Source organism: Macrobrachium nipponense, chromosome 4, assembly GCF_015104395.2.
Source record: "Macrobrachium nipponense isolate FS-2020 chromosome 4, ASM1510439v2, whole genome shotgun sequence".
In the NCBI taxonomy this organism is placed as follows: Eukaryota; Metazoa; Arthropoda; class Malacostraca; order Decapoda; family Palaemonidae; genus Macrobrachium; species Macrobrachium nipponense.
Window position 1 is genome coordinate 47,606,523 of NC_061100.1, and position 24,410 is coordinate 47,630,932.

Sequence of the window (24,410 nt, forward strand, 5' to 3'; positions counted from 1 at the left end):
CTCTGTTAAACTGCAACTTATGAAAAACTGACAAGCAAGAGACCATCTGTTGATGGTCCAAATCATAACTGCTTATGTTAGGAAACAGAAACCAACCACCAAGAACCACTCTATCTACAAGCGATAAAATTCTGGCAGAAGCAGACATCCACACCTAAGTAAGGAACGACAAATGATCTAAAAACTGGTTGCATTGATTATATCACTTACATATGAGGCCTTTTGTACAATACCTAACTTTCGTGCAGCACTTGCTAACACTTTCATTAGATGTTTCTCAAAAGGAAGATACGAGTTAAAAATTACACAAAGAATAGTTAAAGTCTCAGAATCATTCAGCAGAGTCCCATTCACCTGAAGGGATGGATGGGGTGGGAAATCTGTAAGAAATCTGATGAAGAAAAGTATTCAGCTTCATACCCCACTGACTACACCATTTTCTAATCCACTCCATGTTGCAACCGAGACTAAGGGCATCTTCATATCTCATATGTGGAGAATTTACTATACTCACAAGTTATGCATTATTGGCTTGATGAACAATCTTGTTTTCCAAGCCAACAATCATATCACTTGTATACACTAGAAATATCAGTGGAACTCCAGACACAATAGATTTTGGTTCACCAAAGATCTCATCAACAACAACTCGCTGTCGCCTACCCGTCGGGAAACCTTCAAGTAAACCTAAAACATTTCTACCCACTCTAAGATTCTGAAGTTTATAAATAAATGACTTGTGATTTGCTAAATCGAAAGCAGCAATAAAATCTATCTAAATTACTCTCCACTAAAAAAGCTTATTAAGGTTCTCTTTCAAATGACCCATTAAATCTCAAAGAGCATCGAACTTTGGAGCACAGGGAGAATAGAAATTGGCCTGTAGTTACTGCAGTCTGTAGATATGCCATTCTTTGGAACAGACACTGTATTACTAAGCTTGTGCTCATCTACAGGAACTATGTTGACCTAAAAATCTATAGAATCTACTAACCTTGTAAGACAACACACTAGAAACTTTATTTTTTTTAAAGAAAGGGAGGAAACCATCAGGATCTTCTCCACCCCAGCTATCAAGATTATCATGAATTTTCTTAACATCCCACAGCAAAATGCAAATTTTGTAAGAACAGGTTCATGGTGACAAGTATCACGGACAGGGACATTCTCAAATGATTGCTTAGCTTCAGAAGCTCGATGAAGCAGCTCAGGCTCTCCCTTAGGGTTGGTAACCAATCTGTTGTAGTGATGGCAAGGAAGATGAGCCTGACACAAAGATAGATTAAGCCAATTTGGCCCAACATAGAAAAGGCTGAGTAATTCTGTGAAGTTTTCTCTTTGAAGAATTATTGTAATTTCTCTAAGCTATATGGTTAATTCTGTTTGAAGCAAGATGAATAAAAAAAAAAGTGTAATGTTCATTTAACAATTTTGTCTCTATGTGCTGAATTTGGGTCTGTTTGTCATAGCAAGCTCATCTACATATATCATCAAACCATGGTTGGTCATTTGCCCTGAATTTGGTAAGAACACCTTATTAAAATAGCCATCAGCATATCACTGAACTTCTTGGAATCTGGATCTGATGTAGTATCTGACGTACTTAGTGCCTGACAAGCTTCGATAAATGAGAACCCAATTGGCTCTAGATTTCAGCCAGACCCTTTTTAAAATGATGGCATTAGGAATATACTGACTAACAGATATGTCCATCTCAATGGTGCTATGGTCAGAAGTGCCTATATGTATGTATACTCAGACCTTGAACTTGACAACAGTTGCAATATCTGTGAACATGAGGTCTAAGCTATAACCAGAAATATGTGTAGATTCCTCAGTTAGCTAGACAAAATCAGAGGATACACAAAACTCATGAGTAAACCACCCATGTTGATCTGTGGAACTTCAATTAAGCCACTCGCTGTGGTTTACATTGCAGTTTCCACGAACATTGAGTCACGCTTTTGAATCCTGTGACTGAAGAGAGGTTATTGGACTACTGGTAAATAAGAACTTCCCATCATCAACTGCAGAAATTTGAGAGATGCATACAAAACCAATACTTCTTCTAGCAAATGAGACAAGAAAACTGACTCAAATTCATGACTGGAACTTGTTGGAGAGATCATTTTACAAATGACTTACGTGATGACCGATATGGTGTTCACATGGATAAAAATACATTGGGATCTCAACAAACGAGATGGATTGAGGCTTTAATGAGAAGGGGAAAGAAGTAATATATTTACAATTCACAGCCTTTGTCAGTACTGCAATTATAAAATACTCAAAAGCTGATTGTAAGCCAGCTTATCACATAAATTTTGGTGTAAGTCCATTAAATCACTTCTAGTGGAGCATAGATAATAATGATTTCTAGCCAAAAGCATAGGCGATTATCTTGATTCCTCTTGTGAAAGAAACATTATAATTATGAAAGAAAGGACAAAACTGTAGACAGAAATGTGAGAAATCTCACCAAAATAATAACTTTCAAATACATGTCTGAAAAGCAGATGGTTATCCTTTTAGTTTTTATCAGTCAACAAGAACTGCAAAGTAAGACTATGCTCCGAAAAAATCTGAAATCCACTCAACCTAAAACTGTACTTTTGAATTTTGCTACTTGCATTGATTAAATGCACTGTAATCAATGATAATTATGTCCCTCGTTCCTACTAAATTCGTCTCTCAGTCTATAAAGGTAAAATCATTCATAAAGGAGTACAATGAACCCCCTGTATTCGCGGACTCCGGATTTAGCAGACTCAAGTATTTGCTGATTTCCCTCAAGAACATATAAACCCATTATTTGCAGAAAATTTGCCTATCCGCGTTGTAGTTATCCACAAATTCCTGGGATTTGTTTTATTAATTTCATCATAAAATGCACTTTTTGAGATAAAACTATTAAAAAAAACCAGGTATAAACATTTTTTGTGGGTTTTTCTTGAGTTTTACCTAACAAAGTAGACAGTTTTATGCATTTTTATTGGGTTTTCAACTATTCGTGGGTTCTAGCTATTCACAGGGGTGGGGAGGGGTCTGGTAGCAATTTCCCATGAATACGGTGGAACACTGTATGTAGTAATAAACGAAACTTTCTCCTCTATTCTTCCTTCTTGACATGCAAGAACTCACGGGGCTTGCGTACATTTTACACTTACCTTGAATAAACAGTGAAAAGAATAATAAAACGTAATGAAAACCAACCTAAACGATGAGAGATAAGACCCAGTAGGATCAGCTGCCCAGTCATAAGCCAACTTGAGAGCCAAAGTCGACTTCCCATATCCTGGGTCACCTTCCACCAAAACTCGCTTGGGTCGATCATCGACTGAAGACTCGCTGAAGGATGGCTGGAAATAAAAGTATATCTCTGTCATCTTACTCATAGTTGAAAACCATAGAACAATCTATTCATAATAAATACACAGGTATGAGGCACTACCATCTGAATGTTAGAACGTTATCAGAGGTACACATAAACTTTATTATGCTTCCACGAAATATTCAGTAGAATACTTATAAATGAATCTGAAATTATTCCTTCAGTTTTACATGGTAGTTACAATTCGACTGACTTGCGACCTTTCTGACAAGTGATCTATCTTTCCGGCAATGACTTTTCCGCATGTCTCTTATTTTATAATTAATGTATTTGTGGCAGTAAATTATCAGTAGCAAGGCTAACTAGCTAAAACGCAGCAGATTGTTACCTACCGTAGTTAAAACAGTCCAAGTGAGATTCAACTAAGCCTGATTCCCGCAAACAGCCTGTTGTTGTTGTTATTAAATTAATTTGGTTCTGAGCTACTAAATAAAAATGCCTGGATCAATTGGCATGAATGAATAAATAAAATTTTCTGGATAAAAATCTATTTTCCTGCAGAACTGCCGACACTTCAGGATTCTTTTTTTTTTTTTTATTATTATTTTTTTTTGTGGGGGGGGAGGGGTTTGAAAGCTTACTTGATACTCTCGAAAAAATCTCTTAAAGTTGGTAGTATTCTAAGTCTGATCCAGAATCACAAGTTCAATGAAGTTTTCTCCAGGATTTCAAACTCGGAAATCTCGTCGTCAGGTTTGAAAGGCGAGTCTAATATAATGGACCAAACAGCATACTTTACCAAGCCAATGCGAGTGTACTTTGGTGTATGGCATCATACTTTAGTTTTTCATTGTATTGCTCATGAGATAATTAGGAGTTCGAAGGTAATGAATAAGTAAATATAATGTACACTATATTTCTTATAAATAATAAACAGGTTGTGTCAACTACTCCACAGTAATAAACGGCCACGGAAATACTGGCGTTAAAAGTATGAACAGTAAGGCATCTTTAATCGTAATCATCACTCAAATAATTATATGTTCATCCTCTATCCTAAAATGTGACTGTAAACAAACAAGTGCAGCTGTATTCATCCGATTCTAAAATGTACTTTTAATCCCTTGTGCAATACAGTTGATACTGCACACTTACTTGTCAAGTTTTAACTAAAAGTATAACAGCTGGACAATAATACAGAACATGAGAACTAGCCAGCAATATTCTATAAATGTTGAATGAAAAAACTCATGTATTCGTGCAAAATCTTGTTACTCGGATGAAAGCACACAATAATTGTTTGTTTGTTACATGCTAAGTCTCTCGGTCGGGGCTTTTTCTTTTACACAGTCGTTTAATTAAGAATGTCTGTCTAGGCCTACAGGAAGTTTTGGACTTCCTTACTCTGCTGTCGAGAGAGGTTACCACTTACACCGTGCCTTGTAGCACGCTGAGGATGATAATGAAGGTTCTTTGAATAGCCACTTACCCCTTAATGTATTGATCTCTGCTTGCTATTTCTTAACCATTTCCTTTATGCTCTTTCGACTTAGCAGAGCAGCTAAGCAAAACTATATATTTCATGGTAAAATCTGGCAGACTCTTAAGCAAGGCATCTGCAAAATGACTGGACGTGGAGCCATCATGAAGTTTTAATGTTCACCATTCCAGTCAGCTGGAATGATTACCCGTGAGAACGGTTTTCGAACAAATTTCCTTATCACGAAGGATATCATATGATATTCAGGACATCACCATCGCCTCTGACGCCATGTGACTTCTGCCATTTGTACCACTCTGTGCTTTGAAAGTCTTCCACAAATCTCCATATATCAGGCCTCTCGTCTCATAGTTCTCACCCAAGAGGGTCCAGATCTTCCAACTCTTCTGGTGCTCACAAGAACCCAGCTAACACTAACATGTAGTACTATTCCCTCAGAAAATATTCAAATTTATTCATCTTGCACATTTCTTTGGAACTGCCATCTGCAAAAAAACTATCTAAAACTCAAGATGACCTCCATTTTCATGATGATAGATATGAGCGGTACGAAGCTTGTACTTTCCATAAAGCTGCCAAGACCAGTCCGATCTGGATGACTTCCTTGTCAAATCTTGCATTTGTGTATGATGGAATTCAGATCTGGGTGTTAATAACCGGTAAGATTATCCCTTTTACCACTCGAAGGCCTGTCAACTCGGAACTAGAGCCAACGCCTTCCCCAATCTGAGAAAGGGAGGGGGTCACAGACTATAGAAGAAAGTTGTTGATATACCATAGTGGTTATGGGCTGCGTAACTTCTTTAACATCACCAGACTCCACTGTCTCCTGTCATTCAAGACCATCATATCGGACGAACCCTAAGAGAAGCATTCTAATAATAATAAAAATGCAGACTATGACGGTCAATTGCGTTCTTTAAAGATGAAGGTAGAGTATAGCTCTTTTCTTATGTGTGAATCTTAGTAAAAAAAACTGCTGTCCTTATGGTCGTAGGGAATGCAACTAGCTGGTTTCAATCCTTATGACAATTAGGTTAGAAGTCCCCGTAAAGCTCAAAGATTTTAAGTGCATTTTTTGAAGTACACCAAGACTGAAGCACACGAAAAGAATCTCATTCTAATCTCATTCATAACGATACTAAAAAACAATATTGCTTTTCTATTTCCGTAATAATTTCTCAGATTACGTTTCATTAACCGACCGCTAATTTGAGGTGGGTCCTATAAAATAGTATCTCACGTATACAATAATTCACTGCACTTAAAATAGTTTGAAAATTGACTTTCCCTTCCTTCCTAGCTTTTAAGACAGTTGGAAGCACTTAGTTGAGGCCACCAAAAAAGGCCTCGGTTCAACAGCCTCCTTCTCCCCCTCCCGATTAAGTATGCCTGCATATGCCGCTATTTGCGGAAGATGCGTCACAGCAGGCGACATTCATGTTAGTCAAGAGGTGACCACACAACCAATGCTCTCCAAGCTTGGCTGTGCCCTGGAGATACTTTGTCAGGATCATCCAATGGTTGCGCCCTGGCTTCAGTTTCCTTCACCTAGGGAATAGACTCATGCGCACGTTCGTCTATGTCGATTCTCTACTTTCCACTTATTTATCAGTTGCCTTATACTACTACGCCCAGTCTCTAAACCGTGAGTAATTTTTATCTGTATCACATTCATTTGTTTTCTCCGTTTTTTTTTAAGCTGATCTACTTCACGTGAGCACTTAATTATATACGTATTCTGGCTTTTGAGTTTCTTCCAGACGGATAACTTGGTTTAGGATGGAATTTTGTGCAAATAAAAATGATGGCGACTGAAGTATTAACAATGGTTCTCATTATTTTTTGCTTCTTCAAATTCTTATATTTTCCCAAGATTTATATATATCTATATAAAATATTAAAATTTTAAGAAGATATAAGGAGAACCAATGTTAATACTTTATTATATATATATATATATATATATAGATATATATATATATCATATATATATATATATATTTATATATTCATATAAAGAGAGAGAGAGAGAGAGAGAGAGAGACGGAGAGAGAGAGAGAGGAGAGGAGATCCTGAAGATCGAGAGAGAGAGAGAGAGAGTCAAAATCAAAAAGAGCCCGAGTAAGAAAATTGCAGTACTACATCAATGGCTTAACACTCGTTTTCGGGAAAGCTACCGCACCTGTCAATAAACAGCTGTTGCACTCACAACACAGTACTGAAAACGAAAGCTTGCCTTTACCTAAAGTTATGGCGTCAAGTCCAAGAGTGCGATTCAGCGTTTTTGAACAAGTTTTGAAGACGTTATAATAACTCCTCATATTTTCTTCACATTCCTGAGAGATTCTTCCCGAAAATCCGGAAAGTTGATCACTGGCCGCTTTGAGTTGCCAAATGGAGCATCAACATAACATCCACATTCTGTTTCGATGCTACTGTGTCACACTGCCTGACCGTCTGCAGAGACGCTATAATAGTACATTCTTCAGACGCCAAGCACCGCTGTCCCATGTTTGGGACTTGTACAGCAATACTGACTGTCTATGGCCACATGAGCTTCTTATTCTAAGGAAGTTTGCTTAGAAAATACATGGTCTCCTAAATTTGTTTTGTATGAATGTTTGCTAATAATACTAACAATAATAATAATAATAATATTGATAATAGTAAGTATTATTATTATTATTAATATTATTATCATTATTATTATTATCTATTATTATTATAACACTTGTTAGTGACATATATGTGAGACTTGGACAAAAGGCCTCTGAGCTTTCCAGTCAGTGTCTTAATATTTGAAAAATCAAAAATAAAGATTCTGCACGCCTCTCCAAAAACCTCAGTCGAATATTTATCTATTCTATACTGATGTGGGGAGGTGAATATATTAATATGAAAACCAGTTGAATAAATTTGTATTAGTTTATATGTAATCGACTATGCACTCATTTTATAAGCCTATATCTACATTTATTCGTCATCTTCATTAAACTGTCAGATCGTAATGTGAATTTACTGGGACACTCAAAGTAAATGAATACAATAAAACACTGATGTTATTAAGAAACAGACATCTATTGTTTTAGATAAATGACAATAGGTGACTGTAACATTTAGAAAAAAAAATGAGTCCGTATAAAAGAAGACAAATAATAATAATAAAAAAAAAAAACGAGTAGCTCACGATCAACTCACCTGATGAGACTGTAGAATCTGAGGCACTGTGATGTATCCGGGAGGAACTTTGAGGTGAGGAGCTAAAGGCACCTGAATAAGACTAGTTTCGAATTCGTTCACTACCATTCTGGAGAAACAACGAAGGAAAGAAACAAACATAAGTTAAAAAATCTTACTACATCATTCAAGGTCTCTAACACAAGAGTATGGAATTTCCAGGGCTGAACTTTTGACATGACCGTTATATTAATGCAATGTTTATATTTTAAATGTTTGTACATTATCTCTCTCTCTCTCTCTCTCTCTCTCTCTCTCTCTCTCTCTCTCTCTCTCTCTCTCTCTCTCTCTCTCTCTCTCTCTCATACAGACTAGCACACACACCTGAATTCTTAAAAACAAAATGCATTGGAATATATTCGAAGACAAAATCTGTGCTTTATTCAACCTGCACTCAATAACCAAAAACAGAGAGCATTTACGTGTCTCAATAGCAAGGTCATAAGAATGATGATAATGAAAAAATATTCATAGTAGCATGCGTCTTGAAATGGAGAAGAAAATCCACACTTATTTAAAGATGAATCTGTATAGAGAGAGTTTTCGGGAATCAGTGGATTTGTTTCTCCGATGAAGAAACGCTGCTGCTATTATTCCTGACCACAACAGCAAGACGAGGGTTCTTACTTGAAGCCGGGGCACCAGGGCAGCTGGAGAGGAGAGGAGACGAGACTCTTGTACTGAGTGCGGAGGAAGGTGGCCACGCGAGCGATGAGGGCGCCGCCCATGTCAGCCGCCCCTCTCATGGAAGCCACTCTCAGCGATGAAATATAGTGGTGGGGCGCAGCGTACTTCGGCTCCATGGGTCCTCCCGCCCCACTGCTACTCCCGGGCTGAGGGGTCGAGGCGCTAAGGGGCACTGGGGCTTGACTTCCGGGACTCCATACATCCTGTGCCATAAATAAACGTCATTACAAAACCGTCTACGGATTCATTCACTCTTCAGGTGATGCTTTCTTCACACCATGAATGCCATTAGAATTATCTCAAGTGGCTTAATACTAAACAGCATGCAACTTTTCCAGAGAGGGAAAAAGCTTTAAATTTATTGTGAAAATATGGTTAAGGAAGAATTCCACTTATAAATGGATTTGTAAAAAGAGGATTAAAACTACTTAACTGTTGAGAAAAATGCAGAACAAAAAACCATGTGAGAAAACACACCTTCGTTAGGCTTAAGCGGTGCGGCGTCGTCTGTCCATTGGGAATGGCGGTCAGATTAGGATCAGTGAGTCCGGAGAGATCTGTCTTTTCAGATTCTTCTCCCATAGTCTGTCCACCTTCAGTTTCACCACCACCTCCTCCTCCTCCTCCTCCTCCTCCTCCCCCTTTTCCTTCTGTTACGTCGACCTTGTCTCCCTCCACGGCGGGCCCTGCTTGGGCATTCTCCGAGGGAGCGGCGGGATTCTCTCCGTCATTGGGTGGGTGGGTGGGTATTCGAGCGTCAGACTCGGGTCTGGCATCTGACTCGGCAGCGCAGGTGGTGCAGGAGAGGACGGAGGAGGACGTCCCTGTGAAGCAGGAGGAGGAGGTGGACGAGCGATCCTCGCAAGTGTCGCAAACGGGCAACGACGGAGGTAGTGACGGCGGAGGCTTCTGATCCTCGTCGTCATTCTCTGTCTGTTCCTCGTCGAGGTTGTCCGACGACTTGATGCTGGACTTGGAGGTGCGACGCGAGCCCGGCGACGATCGCTGCCAGGACCACCTGCCAGAGCCGGCCCGGGACTTCTCCTGGGAGTCGGCGCTGCTTCCCAGGTCACTCCTGCTGTGGGCGTCGCTCTGCCCGTCGCTCTGATTGCCGCCGTGGACGTCGAGGTTGACGTAGCCACAGGAGAGGGAGGCCAGGTCGTCATGCAGGCCGTTGATGCTGAACTCCCTGGAGGCTGCGTCGTCTAAGAGCCTGCTGAGGGAAGCAGTATCCGTGTCGTCCCCTTCGCCCATCATGGAGGAGGCGCAGGAAGAGCCGCTGTCGTCAATGAAAGGGATACCGCAGCCTTCATCTCCTGCCACGCCCCCTACGGCAGACACAGCTGACATCTGTCATGTGAGAGGGAAACAAACAAACGCTAAAGATCACACTCAAGGCACAAAACAAACGGCGGGATGATTCTGTTATAGATACTATCTAATTACACTCTGTTATTCATATTCAGGGATTAACTACAAAACTACTTGTCATTCAAAACTTAGTTAAATGATCTTGTGAATGTTCAAATTAATATTTATAGAATGTTGGTACATACATGGGCAAGTAATTAAATGCATAAGTTCATACATGTAGAAACTTTATATATATATATATAATATATTATATATATATATATATATATATATGTGTGTGTGTGTGTGTGTGTGTGTGTGTGTGTGTGTGTGTGTGTGTGTGTGTGTGTGTGTTAAACACGCCTGTTTTCCCTTTTGGAGGAAAGAACCATTCAGATTCTCAAGTCTTAAGGGGCGAGGTTGATCGAACCAAGTATTTTGTTTTCAACCACACGCAACCAATTTACAACTGGGTAGTCTAATAATTAATCGAATGGCTGGCCAAACTGGTAAGTAACCCGGCTTCGCAATCGTGAGCCAAGATGCAGTGCGATGCAAAGGCAATTACTTCCAAACTGCCTAACCTGAACCACTTAGCCACAGAGCTCACTTCGACTGATCGTACTTTACATAAGAGAGGCGACGTGTTTGCCCCAATTTTGCACCAATAACTATTTAGATATATAGTATATATTTGCTTGTTGATATGCAGACTATCGATTGATTATGAAAATTGGGCACAGCCTCGACGCCTTGATTGTTTCATACAATGAATTTAAAAGAGCATTATCTCCCCAGTCATTTGTTTACACAGGAGCGGATTCGAATCCTGCAGCGGGCGTCATGGTTTCTTCATTCTTCAAGGTTTTGTAATGGCAAGCATATTCATAAAGTGTGAAGAAGTCGATATATATATATATATATATATATATATATATATCTATATATATATATATATATATATATATATATATATATTATATATACAACACAAACACTTATGACTTCACACTTAATGAATACGCTTGTCACAACAAAACCTTCGAGAACGAAGAAACCTTGACTCCGCTGCAGGATTCGAATCTGTGCCCGAGTAAACAAATGATTGATGCGATAATGCTTTTTTAAATTTATTGCACGAAACAATCAAGGCAACAACACGGTGCCAAATTTCCGTAATCAATCAACAGACAGCATATCAACAAGTCATTTTTCAAAGCTAGAGAGGTCACGAAAAATACTGCTTACGAGCCTAATGTTGCACGCTACGCTGCACTGGAAACTGGTGCTGCCCGTCATGTTTCCCCTATCCTCCCGATCCCCTACCTACCCCGGGGTGGTCAAACAAGATCCACTCTCATTCATTCAAATTTATTGAGGTACTGTCTTAGAGATGATGACACCATGTTTCACATCCAAGATCGTTACATGGAATTCCCTGGATAGTTGTTTCGGACCTGCGATCGACTCTGGTGCTTGCGTGATATCTTTCTCTCGTACCTCTGAAGGGCTTCTTCCTTCGGTTCCCCTTCTCGGCAGCGTTGAACCAATGGTTTTCCATCTCATCAGTAATCAACTTACAGTCGAAATTGGAGTCCTTGATGAACTTTCCTCTGACCCAAGGGACAACGAATCTTACAACCTGATACTTCCTCGGCCACTGTTCGCAACAACTGCTTGATGTGCAAATAGGACTTGGTCAGTCACGTGCCGTCAGACCTCACGGGAAAACCAACGCGACCAGTTAGTGAACACCTTATGTATGCGCTAATGTGGAACAATCTGCATTTTCGAGACGTGAATGTCAATTCGCAACGATACAATTCGATCAGTTCTTTCATAATTCTCTATCTTTCTCACCCTAAAGTGGTCACGCTAGATTCCTAAGATCTTGGGGGTTTCATCCTGGTGGGGATCAAATATATATAAAAAATATAGTCTCAAGTTGTGACGATGGAAATACAATTTCGATAAAGATGTGATACTACACCATAAAGCAATCCACACAAAACGACAAGGACACATCTGCAAAGCTGAACGTTAAACGCATCGGCAAAGGAAATCCTATAAACCAAACCTCACTGACACGTGACGTCTTAACAACATCCAATGATAATTTCGTGTGCGTTTGCGCGCTCAAACGATCACACAAAGAGGGAAATAACAACGATCACTGAGGCCTCATGTCTGTCTAATTAATCATGCTGGAGTGGATTCTTTCAAACTTAAGAATGAGACAAAGAGATGATTAAATTCAACTATCAACATAAGAGATAAATCTAATGTTTAGACACTTTTGCTGCATTCATACAAAATAAGATTTCATAAAGCCATATCCATAATCTTTGAAAGATTCAGTTTTATCCTCTTTTTTCCCTGGAAGAAGTATGAAAAAAAAAAAACACTAAAAAATGATTCCAATTATGTCACACAACGGCAATGCCCCCACCACCCTACACCCCAACCAACACCAATGAAGCGTTTGCACTATGCGACGAGTGTTTTCGGAAACGCCCCAAATAGTCAATGTTCGCAACCAGAAAGTTTTTAGGTTTGTTCTGACAACTATCTGTTTGTGGGTGACATGAACGTCGCTTTGAGTCAAGGATTTAATCAATTATTACTATTATACTTCATTCCACGCTAGCTTTTCAGTGAGAGAAATTAGATGGATAAATCCTGGCGCACTCAACGTGTTTCCAAGTGGCAAGGCTTCATAGTAATACTGTCAAGTTGAGAGAGAGAGAGAGAGAGAGAGAGAGAGAGAGAGAGAGAGAGAGAGAGAGAGAGAGAGAGAGAGAGAACTTGCAGACGATTTTTTTTTGCGCCATTTACTTACTGTATACTTGCACGGCAACAATATTCGTTACTTTGTACAAACACAATTTTAATATATATATATATATATATATATATATATATATATATATATAATAATAATAATATATATATAATAATAATAATAATAATAATAATAATAATAAAAGGAGCCCATAAAAACGCCAAATATAGAGGGAAAATACTTAATTTCAGAGACTATATTTCAGTCTCTGAAATATAGCATTTTCTCTCTATATTTTGGCGTTTTTATGGGCTCCTTCTATTAGATAAAATTCTGTTGTAACAGAATATTTTTACCAGTCACACACACACACACACACACACACACACACACACACACACACACACACACAACATATATATATATATATATATATATATATATATATATATATATATACATATATATATATATGAATAACTTGATCACGAAGTATATAAAACGTGATGCTATGTATAAATAAAGGTTTCTGCCACGAAGGAAAAATGATAAGCGAGATAGCCAAGTACTTTCGGTCCAGTGCGACCCTTTACTCAGGTACAACTGAGTAAAGGGTCGCACTAGACCGAAAGTACTTGGCTATCTCGCTTTTCATTTTTCCTTGGTGGCAAAAATCTTAATATATATATATATATATATATATATATATATATCTATATATATATATAATATATATATATATATATATAGATATATATATAGATATATATATATATATATATATATATATATGCAAATATACAGTATGGAATCACTCAAGAATACAAATATAAGACGCATCAAAACTAGAAAACACAAAGTAACTCAAAATTGCTCCAACACAAAAGACCCCTTTAAGATGAGAGATCTTTCAACTTCTATAATAGCTCTCTCTCAAGGGACGCTGTCATTTTCATTCACACTTGATCTACATAACGACAAAAAAAATCTCATTTAAGAATATAGAAAGATATCGCAAACACAAGAGTAAACACACGTACATGTATATAGTATTTGTATGCATATACACACATATATGATGAGGCGAGTAAATTCAGTGGAGGTATCTCACAGCAACTAACCTATTTACCGAAGTGCGATTAGACATCGAGGCAAATATCCAGATCATCCATGACGCAGAGCCCACAAGACAGCCCGGTGCAAGAAAACGAAAGTTTTGATATGACGCCGCTATGAACACAGAGTCCCACTGAAGCCCAACACGCGCGGGGCCGTGAACTTAAAGCGTAAAAGTACTTGAGAGCTAATAGGGTACTGCTTGAGGCTCGGGTGCCATACCCCCTTCAAGAGTACAGTACCGCAGAGCCCCATCCACTCGTCATAAATAAGCTTTCGTAGCAACGTCTGTATCCACTTCAAAAACTATCAATACTTTCCCTACTCTCTCCCCTTAGGATGTGCAGATAATCGTTCTCTCTTCTTATGAGAGAGAAATAGGAAAGAGGGGTCTGGTTCATCTAGGAGGTTCATCCATTCACGGGGGCTGGTCACACCCGCAACAGAGAGAATAGGCGCCCTTTCATTGCTCACGAGAACCAACGTTTAAGCGGGTCACTTCAAAGACCTCACGCCGTTATAAAGTTGACTGTGGCATGGTAGTGCAGTGAGTGGATTAAACACTAATCGGTATTTCACTCACTACATTTCAATAGAATGTAATGTAAGCTCTCTCTCTCTCTCTCTCTCTCTCTCTCTCTCTCTCTCTCTCTCTCTCTCTCTCTCTCTGTTTAAAGTATTAACATGCATTCGTCTCAAAATTGAAGTTATGCTTTGTCATCGTAACTTGTCATCGTAACTAATTCTTACCATCACACAATATCTGAGAGAGAGAGAGAGAGAGAGAGAGAGAGAGAGAGAGAGAGAGAAAGTTTAATCCCTGTCAATGAAAGACCTACGCATTTTCTCAATTATGTCCATATTCGAATTCAAAGTAGATTATCAATAAAGCAACATAATTTGGCCCAATGGCAGACTAGTAACAGTTTGCTAGTTATCACAACCAATGGATAGAAACTTCATATTATTATTTACTATTATAAAGCTAATAAGAGCTGGTAAAAGCAGCATAAACTAACATTAAAAATCGTCTTCGAAAGCAGACATAATTCTGTGTCATAGAAGAACAGAATAAATAGTTGACGATCCTGAATAGAAAAAATAAAAAATTCCGAAACACTATAACTTTTCTTTGAGTGGGTATATTTATAAACGTCAATTGAATCACCCAAAAACGGAATTTACATTTATTCTAGAGTAATAAAATCCGGGTTGATCATGTTTGCCAACCCCGGGGGGACATGACACAGCCGCCCACCCAATGCAAACGGGGCGAGGTAGGTAGGGGGACGGGAGAGTAGGGGAGACATACACCCTTCTACCACAAACCTGTTTGTTCGCCCGGGTAGGCGAGAGGTAGGGGATCGGGAGGGTAGGGAAGACAGCAGCGCCGGGTTTCAGCGTGCTCCAACAAGCTCGTGTTCTAATATTAGCCAAGAAAAGATCAGGTAAGACTACCTATACCACCACAATCGATTCACGTACTTCGAAACAAGTTCCGAAATCGGTTCCCACGGGGTTACCCCGTGAGTGGAGAAACTCCTATTTTGGTTGGTCTACTTATCTTGACAGCTGCGTTAGAGAACGTTCGAGAAGGACTATACGACTAACTGACATACATACACACACAAACACACACACACACACAGAATAAACAAAAAACACAACACCTACAGTTGACTGATCACAAACGAAATTGGGTATCGTTTCGTTAAACATGTTTGACTGGCAAAAAAAAAAAAAAAAAAAAAAAAAAAAAAAAAAAAAAAAAAAAAAAAAAAAAAAAAGTATTTAGCGTAATAAGAATCGCAGTAATTTTCAAGGAGGTGCGAGTTTTAAAGAGAGAGAGAGAGAGAGAGAGAGAGAGAGAGAGAGAGAGAGAGAGAGAGAGAGAGAGAGAGAGAGTTGCATTCAGTAAAAGAACGCCAGTAGTAAGATCATGGCTAAGTGGTGATATTAGCGTGCCAGTGGCCACAACTCCTAACACTTCCTTCGCAATTACATGATGAGGCTTATCTATCTCTGAAGTAGCGAGCGAGGCTATCATTATCATCGCAATTATTCCTGACATTATCCCCGCACTTGACTTCTATAATAGCTCTCTCTCAAGGGACGCTGTCATGTTCATTCACAATTTCTCGCTCACATTACTGTGGATAATAACAGCATCTCTCTCTCTCTCTCTCTCTCTCTCTCTCTCTCTCTCTCTCTCTCTCTCATTAATCCTTTTAGTAAGAGACGTGACTGGAGATTTTTAAATAGATCTAGTCTTCGCTTTATATCTCGGTGAAGTTTGTCAGTGATTAGTAGAAATAGGACATCGACTAGTCATAATACAAGCATGAAAAATCGGGCGGCCAAATATTTAAAAGACTAAATTTCCTGAAAAAACAGGACATCCCACAAAGCCACATTAGGAACCCCTCTAGTATGATTGGTACAGCTTGAACTGAGACATAACTAATGAACGGGGTGTGGTTCGTGAATAGCGACAGCTGTAATTTATTCATCTGACATTTCCATTACGATTTAGGACCTTTCCTAGATAGTGACCCCCAACACGTTATCTAGGAATCATATTTCATAGGGGTTATTATCTTCATGATATTTCCAGTCTTTTGTTTATGTCTTTACGGCAAACCCCAACAGGCTTATACTAAACACGCCACAAAGGTGAATGCAAAACCGGGTTAAAATCCTTGTGGGGGGGGGGGGGCGGGGGGGGGGAGGTAGGGGTGTCACTGTCTAAGAAAGATCCACGATTTGTAACAAACAACCGAAAAACAATTATATTTCGAACTCTATAAGTCAATTTCCAGTTCGTGGCATCATGGACTTATCGACAATATTCCATTTCAACGAATAAGTAATGACTATGCAAGAACCTTTTATATCATCCAAAGTCCTCACCTTCTCTTGAAGTCAGAGATATTAAACTCGAAACAGCAGCGACAAAACTTCTGCTCTAACACTTCTAATAAGGAAGGACATCTCATCCTCTCGCCCGCTTGATTCCAACTGTTGCATGACTTGGCAGACAACAATTCACGAGAAGAAAATAACAAAACTTCCATTCGGTCTATATCCATGTGCGTCTCAAGTTCCAATCAACCTGATCAGACGCGCTAAATGACAAGAGTAGGAGTGTCCTCGCCGGCCGTCATCCCAAAACAAGACGTTAGCAATAACAGAACAGACCATGTGATTAAAGATAACACGACGTCATTATGTGACATGATAATCTTTGGGGCCAATGTCATTTCTATGAAACTAATGCCAGTGAAACGCGAGAAGAAGCCTCTGAGCATGCGTCTATTCCTCTCAGTCTCGCTCTCCATCTGAGAGAGAGAGAGAGAGAGAGAGAGAGAGAGAGAGAGAGAGAGAGAGAGAGTGTGTGTGTATATGTAAATGCAACTCCGATAAACGTTTCTCTGAAATATATATATTCTAGTATACCAACAAAATTAACATATAAACAGGTAGATAATTTAAAATGATAATGTCATCAGTTAATCAGCGAATAAAACTGCAATGTTCCCATCCAATAAGCATCAAAATTGCATTAACATTTTTTTACAGATCGGGAAAATCTGTTCTCTCTTGACTCAACAAAATCAGATATTGTTTTTCCTTTTCTTAATACCGTGACATCTATTTTCTTCAAGATCTGGGTAGTTTCATTTTCTATGGGTCACTTTTATTGTCCAAGTATGTTGAAGCGATAGTTCTAAGGAAATAGGTCACGAGGTCGAATATATATATAAATTATATATATATATATATATAAATGAAGTAGTTTCAAATGTCAGCTTTCTCAAGTTGAATCGAGGTGGTCGTCTTTTACAGGTAAGAGGTTAGGAAACCGAAATCCAAAGACGAAAATAAATGTTCATATAGGGTAAGAGGGTATTCAAGTCAATCCTAGCATCCTATCTTGCTATCTCAATTGCTGATTCATCTAGCATTCTGTCAAAATGTAGTTTTTTTCTATCTATACACCTGAAGATACTACAGTAGCTCTAGAAAACAAAGAGCTATGGAACAGTGAGTCTTCGAAAATTTCTTTAGCATGGGAGGGACCAGGAGGACCATCAACGAGTAAATGATTTTCATACTGAAAATCTGCCTGGGAGTTTAATGGGATTATTTCTTGACATGGATTACACGCCCGCAACACCAAGGGTCACAGGTACATACCAGGTACTTGAAAAATTAGTCGTCATATTGGTGGAAAAGAAATAAAGACTCTTCTCTAGTTTGTCCTCTCTTTTCATGGCTGGAAGAAGAACATCTGATAGAGAATTTCCAGTCAATCAAGAAAAAAAAAAATACTGCAAATGCTCAAAATCTAAGGTTTGCGTGTCTTGGAGTACTCGTCAACCTTTCTTTCCATTCGCTCACAGAAAGAATTATGGCTTACTCAGGGGAGTAATCCTGCAAAATATTTCGTTACTGCTGTTGTTCTTGTTGCGGGTAAGAGGGGTCTATGGAAAAGCCTAAAAAGGTTTGAAAGAGGTGTTTTGCGTTTAGTTAAAGATACAGGAATTTTACAATAGGATATTCATGATTTATTTATTAGAATGAAAATGTAAAAAATAAATCAAGTACATACTAAACAGTAAAGAGCAATTATTTCTAATGAAATGTACAGTATTTATTTTAATTTTCGTTGGCGATACGTACTATTTGACCATAGATTTTAGCACGCTCCCCGAGTAAGCTGGAGGTCGGATTACGCCTTGTTTTTATGGGTTATAAGATTCAAGGAAAGGAGAGAGTTGCGCAACGTCGTCATGGCCGGCTTTGGTCGATTGATCAAATCGGTTGACTCTCGGGAGAAACCCATTTTCCTCAACCAAATTTCGAATCATATCATTTTAGTGAAAATAAACAAAACTTACGGCAGATTTTTGTTTTATTCGTCATCTCTGATCTCATTATGATGTTAACAATTAATATGAGAAATTCTAGTGAAGCTGACATTACATTACATTACAACACTGCAAAGATTAAGAATGAGCATCACACAAGAGACAAGGAAAAGTGTCGAATAGAATATTGTCCAGCTGCCCTGCATCACCAGTTTCGGTCTTTTAGGGAAAAGCAATGGAGAAGGGGGGGGGGGGGGGGGGGGGGGGGGGGGCGATTAGCCTGTATCCCGATAAGATTCGATTTGAATTATACAGTTACTCAGTCCAGCGGATGAATGACGTCACATAGCTGCGTTATAGCACAGTATAAGCAAACAAGTCCTTTCACTCCGACTCTCTTCAATAAAATAAAAATATCATGAAATAAAAACCATCAACTAGCACAAATCAATCCTGAGACTTTTCCAGCATTTACCTGATCCTTTTCGAACAAAAGCATCACTCACTCTAAAACACGAAAAAAAAAAAAAAAAAAAAAAAAAAAAAAAAAAAAAAAAACTGTATAAAGACTAAGACCTTTGGACTTGCAGAAGCATCATAGGTAGTATCCGTAGCGGAAAGGCAAGCCGACGGCAGACTGACCGGCAAAGGGAAGCTGAGTAAAAAGTAGGGAAGGCAAAAGCCGCGTGAAATAAACTGAACATGGGCTGATCAACACAAGATGAGCGATAAATAATCTTTAAGGTCAAGAGGTCAAAAGAAAACTGGGTCATAGAAGGTCAAAAGGTTACACTGGACTCCTATAACGATTATATTAAAGGAAATAGCACTGATGTTATCGAAGACCCCTTGTGGCGATGGCGTCGGGAGATGATGAAGCCAGAGCTATGAGCCTTTTGAGCCGCTGGAAGCACAATCCACACTAACGATGGAAAATGGCACACAGCTCACGCGCTCAAAAACAAGATAATGGCAATTTCTCGCGATTTCTCTCTCAACCGCAAATCTCCCCTCAGTTCTAAGCGGATTCTGGGGACACAGCAGCGACCTCCCGGTTCGTAACATTCTAGGAACATGAGCCTAACAAAAGCAGTGAGAAACGAAATATCACACAGAGTATTTCGTCTCAATACCATCGGCGGCGTGGCTTCCCGAACCACCCAAAACAAGCAGGACCTCGACCCCCCGCCTCCTACCACAGGCGAGCACAAAGGACTTCCAAAAACTATTCGAAGGGAAGGGGGGGGGGGGGGTACCTAACAAAGAGAGCAACTATGAGGACGACCCGGCTCCGTGACAATGGTAACGCTGTACGCAGTAATCGCGGAAAAGGTCAAGGGGTCAGAATTAAAGATCAGGTAGAGTGAGTAACGCGAAACGGCAAATGTTGTCACGAGTCGTTACCTAAGAACTCCAGCTGTTTAACTACGCATCGGGGCTGAATTTCCTACTTAAAACTTGGTGATTGCTGTCAAGACGCATCTACTTTTTTCGCATCACTGCATTCGTCCGTATGAGAGAGAGAGAGAGAGAGAGAGAGAGAGAGAGAGAGAGAGAGAGAGAGAGAGAGAGAATATAAAAGTGTACCAGTAGGTTTAAAACCTAAACGCCCCTCGATGTACAAATACAGCATTATCGTCAGGGCAATGCAAAGCTACTTTGAAGACCCATTTTTCTTGACTATATATTTAGTTTATTTTTATTTTTATTGTCATTAGTCCATTATTTTGATAAACTTCTATCTTCTATTCTGAGGATTCTTGCTGAACATTTTATGCGCTTTCGGGCTGGTTACACTGGAATGCGCGTATATCATTAAATAAGCATAAAATACTACTACTGCAAAGACCATCTGGCTGCTCTGAAAGCCCTGAGAAGCCGTATGCAAAGCTCGCCAATTCTGACATTCGCTTTGGCGTGACATCCGAGCTGTTCTCGACAACATTGGCACCGACCTCCACTGGGAGAACCCCAAGAAAATGAGGAACTTCTCAGTTCTTGTTTCAAGGTCGACAGAGCAATAAGATAATATCCTTGGCATAAATGGGGTCAGGAGGTCAAAGGTTAAAAAGTCAAAAGGATGTATTTGAAGATGCCTATAATGACCGCAGTTTCCGTGCTCAAAGCAACCCTTGAGAACTCTACCATATACATAAAAGGTTTGAAAGGTGTTACAGGAGGAAAACCTCGCAGTTGCACTATGAAACAATTGTAAGGTGATGGTGGACAGTAAGATAGAAGAAAAAGAATATGAACGGAGGTACAGTAAAAAGAATGAAAGTAGTTGCAGCTAGGGGCCGAAGGGACGCTGCAAAGAACCTTAAGTAATGCCTACATTGCACCGAATGAGGTGCACTGACGGCAATAACCCCCTACGGAGACTACTATATACAATACATTCAATGTATTCTCTCAAGAAGCTGTTGGCAGATAAGGAAAAGGCAACAGCAAGAAATCATCGCCTCTCTCTTCCACTACAACATTTTCAGACGCCGCCACTGTGCGGACCATTCAGCCATAGGCGTGGCCACGGGTCCTACTGATTGGTGTGTGATGTGAGCCTAAGCAAGCCCTCCAACGGTAGACAACATGAAGTCATGAGCCAAGCCCCTCACGCACCGGGAGACATGAACGTTAACCGCTAAGACCTCCTGATGAGAATGCCTGGATCCATAACGCCCCCGACAGATAAGGATCAAGAAGCCCTTCGTCTGCACTGACGCGAATTTTTCCCTCAGGTGGGAACTATATGCCGCCGCCCCCTCACTGTAATGCCTTTGAACGGTGGTCATTGGTCTTCCTACACCTTGCCCAGCCACACTTTAAGTTCTTCCTACTGGGGTCCTAGCTTTCCTTAAAGCCCTATTCAGTCCATAATTCTCCCAGTTAGGGAGACTTTAGTAAACACTACGAGTCAGAGGGACTTCCCAGGCATTAACTCAGCTAAGTTCTGTTCTCCCCTGGTACAGCGAGGGAGTCGCGTTACAGCATCCTCTCGAGTTCCCCCCTCACCCAAGACCCCTCCCGCTGAAGGAAGAAGGTCCACGCAATGCAATCCCACTAAATAAATGACTGTTTCTGAGATGACCAACTGCATCTGTCTGCATGCTTGTGTATATAATTCCCTGTTTGAAAGTCATACACTGAACCATGTATTCAATTTTGCATAATTTCATTACTTATTTTACACAATATATTTGTAAATGACTCTCTCTCTCTCTCTCTCTCTCTCTCTCTCTCTCTCTCTCTCTCGTCGGCGGAACACGAAGACACTGGCGATCTATAAACACACGGCATCACTCTCTCTTCTCTCGTCTCTCTCTCTCTCTCTCTCTCTCCTCATCAACCATCGCGCGAGTATGTCACAAGATGACAGAGCAAATCGATGTTGTCAGCCAGACGATATTTTGAAATGTCGAAATGTTACGGTGTCGACATTATACATATGTTACCTTTCCCAGAAACTTGACTTGGAAATTAAAGTACAGCAACTTCTGGGACTGGAAAGTCTTTTTCCTCCCTGCACACATCGAGCTTTAAACTTTATATACCCAGACTAAAGCACTTCTTCCTAAGCGTAAATACTTGTGTCTTATTGGGAGCAGTTTAACAACAAAATACAAATATCTAAAATATACTAGCGCTATAACGCAATCAACTCTGACAAATCGGAGACAACAACGCATTTATTTAACTACAATATGCTAACGTAACACAATTAACTCTAATATATGGGCATAAATACATAAAATTATATGACAAATAAAGAGTGGCACAGTAGCTAGGCTATAAATATGTAGTAATAAAAACAACCAAGAAATACCAATCAATGTCAGTTTTTCATTCACTCAAAATAACATGGCACATAATTATACAACATTACTATTATTCAGTAAAGCAACTACGAATAAAATCAGAGACCAATTAAATTCAGGTTCTTAAAATGCCTCTTCTTATTTATGATTGAGGCTAACTCTTGAGATACGAAGAAATTGTCTCCTATGGTTCAGCATGCAAATCTCATGAGATTCAACACCTCCATGAATTCATAATATTAGGCGTTCAAAGATCATTTCTTTGCACTCTTAGGGTATACGAGAACGAACTCCTTGACAACAGGAAAACTGCAAGACATGTAGCTCTGGCATCACTGAATCTTAAACTGTACTAACTGTTCTAGGAAATAAGTCACTCATTAATGCGCTACATTCAGTGATTGCTTAAAATGCTGAAATACTTGTTCCTGAAAAATACAACATTAATCTCATTCGAAACGCTATACTTTCGCCATTTGTTTTTATCCACATGCTGTCAATCCTGTAAACTTCATCCACCTTTAATCTATTCAAAACATCCCGCACTTTTTGTATAGCACTGCCACTGTTACGTAACCTTACCCATGATAATATTGTTGACAAAGGAGCATTCATCGTCAACCGTTTTCTCAAAATGGACAATAATTCCTCTTATTCTTTTACAATCATTTCCACGACACTAACCAACATACTTTTCAAGATTTGTTGATTAAATACAGAAAGGTCTGGTTACTGATTTCCATTACAACTGACTCATACAATTATATTTATTTATTTATTTGCTTCTACCCAGGCCTAGCGATTCCCACGAAACCCGTCTTCACGGCACGTGTTCGTCTCCTTATATCTTTTTCCACCAATTTTTTTTCCTCTCAAATATCAGTCTCAACAAATTCTCTTTATCTTAATGTCTTGAAATTGCCTAAATTTTCCTTTCCTCATTCACCCTTGAACACCTAGCACTTCCGTTCTTGAGAGAGAGAGAGAGAGAGAGAGAGAGAGAGAGAGAGAGAGAGAGAGAGAGAGAGAGAGAGGCGCAGGCAAATGTCAAAATATCAACCTTCTAACGGCGGTCTATTCCCTCCCTGACAGTCCTTCTCCATTGGTTAAAGACGACGCAAATATTGACAACATGAATAAAACAAGTAAAAAATGCGTAGAAGTTTCATGTATGGGCCGCGACCCGGTGGTGGCCTGTCTTAGAGCGATGTTAGACACACGAGCATGGCTAACTTTAACCTTAAATAAAGTAAAAAAAAAAAATACTAGGGCTAGAGGGCTGCAATTTGGTATGTTTGATGACTGGAAGATGGATGATCACCACACCAATTTGCAGCCCTCCAGCTTCAGTAGTTTTTAAGATCTGAGGGAGGACAGAAAAACTAAAGCCATTTCAATAGTTTTCTTTTAGAGAAGAGTAAAAATATGAATTAGCTTTTGAGATTTAAATCTGCCAGGTGTCGCAGGCATGGAGGAGGATTCTGTAACAGACGAAACAGCTCAAGGATCTAATCAACGACCTTCTGATTTCCGTGGACTCCGATTTCATGCATTCTGGCGAATGTTACCATTCAGGAGTAAGCCAGTTTCCCTAAGAGACGCCAGGAATTGACGAGAGAGCCGTAATTAAACAGGCTACTGTCTGAATTCGGTTGATTAAATTTTGCCTTAGAAAAAATAAGATATTTAACCTTTTTACAAAAAACATGCAGAG

At 39.4% G+C, this 24,410-nt stretch overlaps 1 protein-coding gene across 5 annotated transcripts in view; it reads right to left on the minus strand.

Moving 5' to 3' along the window:
- The window catches only part of LOC135210913 (uncharacterized), a 350,754-nt gene that overhangs the window by 111,692 nt on the left and 214,652 nt on the right, over positions 1-24,410 (minus strand). For all 5 annotated transcript variants that reach the window (XM_064243867.1, XM_064243865.1, XM_064243868.1 and 2 more), the window contains 4 exons: positions 9,237-10,109; positions 8,700-8,962; positions 8,034-8,142; positions 3,214-3,359 (listed from right to left, as the gene is read on the minus strand). In XM_064243867.1, coding sequence (XP_064099937.1) covers positions 3,214-3,359; positions 8,034-8,142; positions 8,700-8,962; positions 9,237-10,109 — 1,391 coding nt within the window. The remainder of the gene's footprint in view (positions 1-3,213; positions 3,360-8,033; positions 8,143-8,699; positions 8,963-9,236; positions 10,110-24,410) is intronic.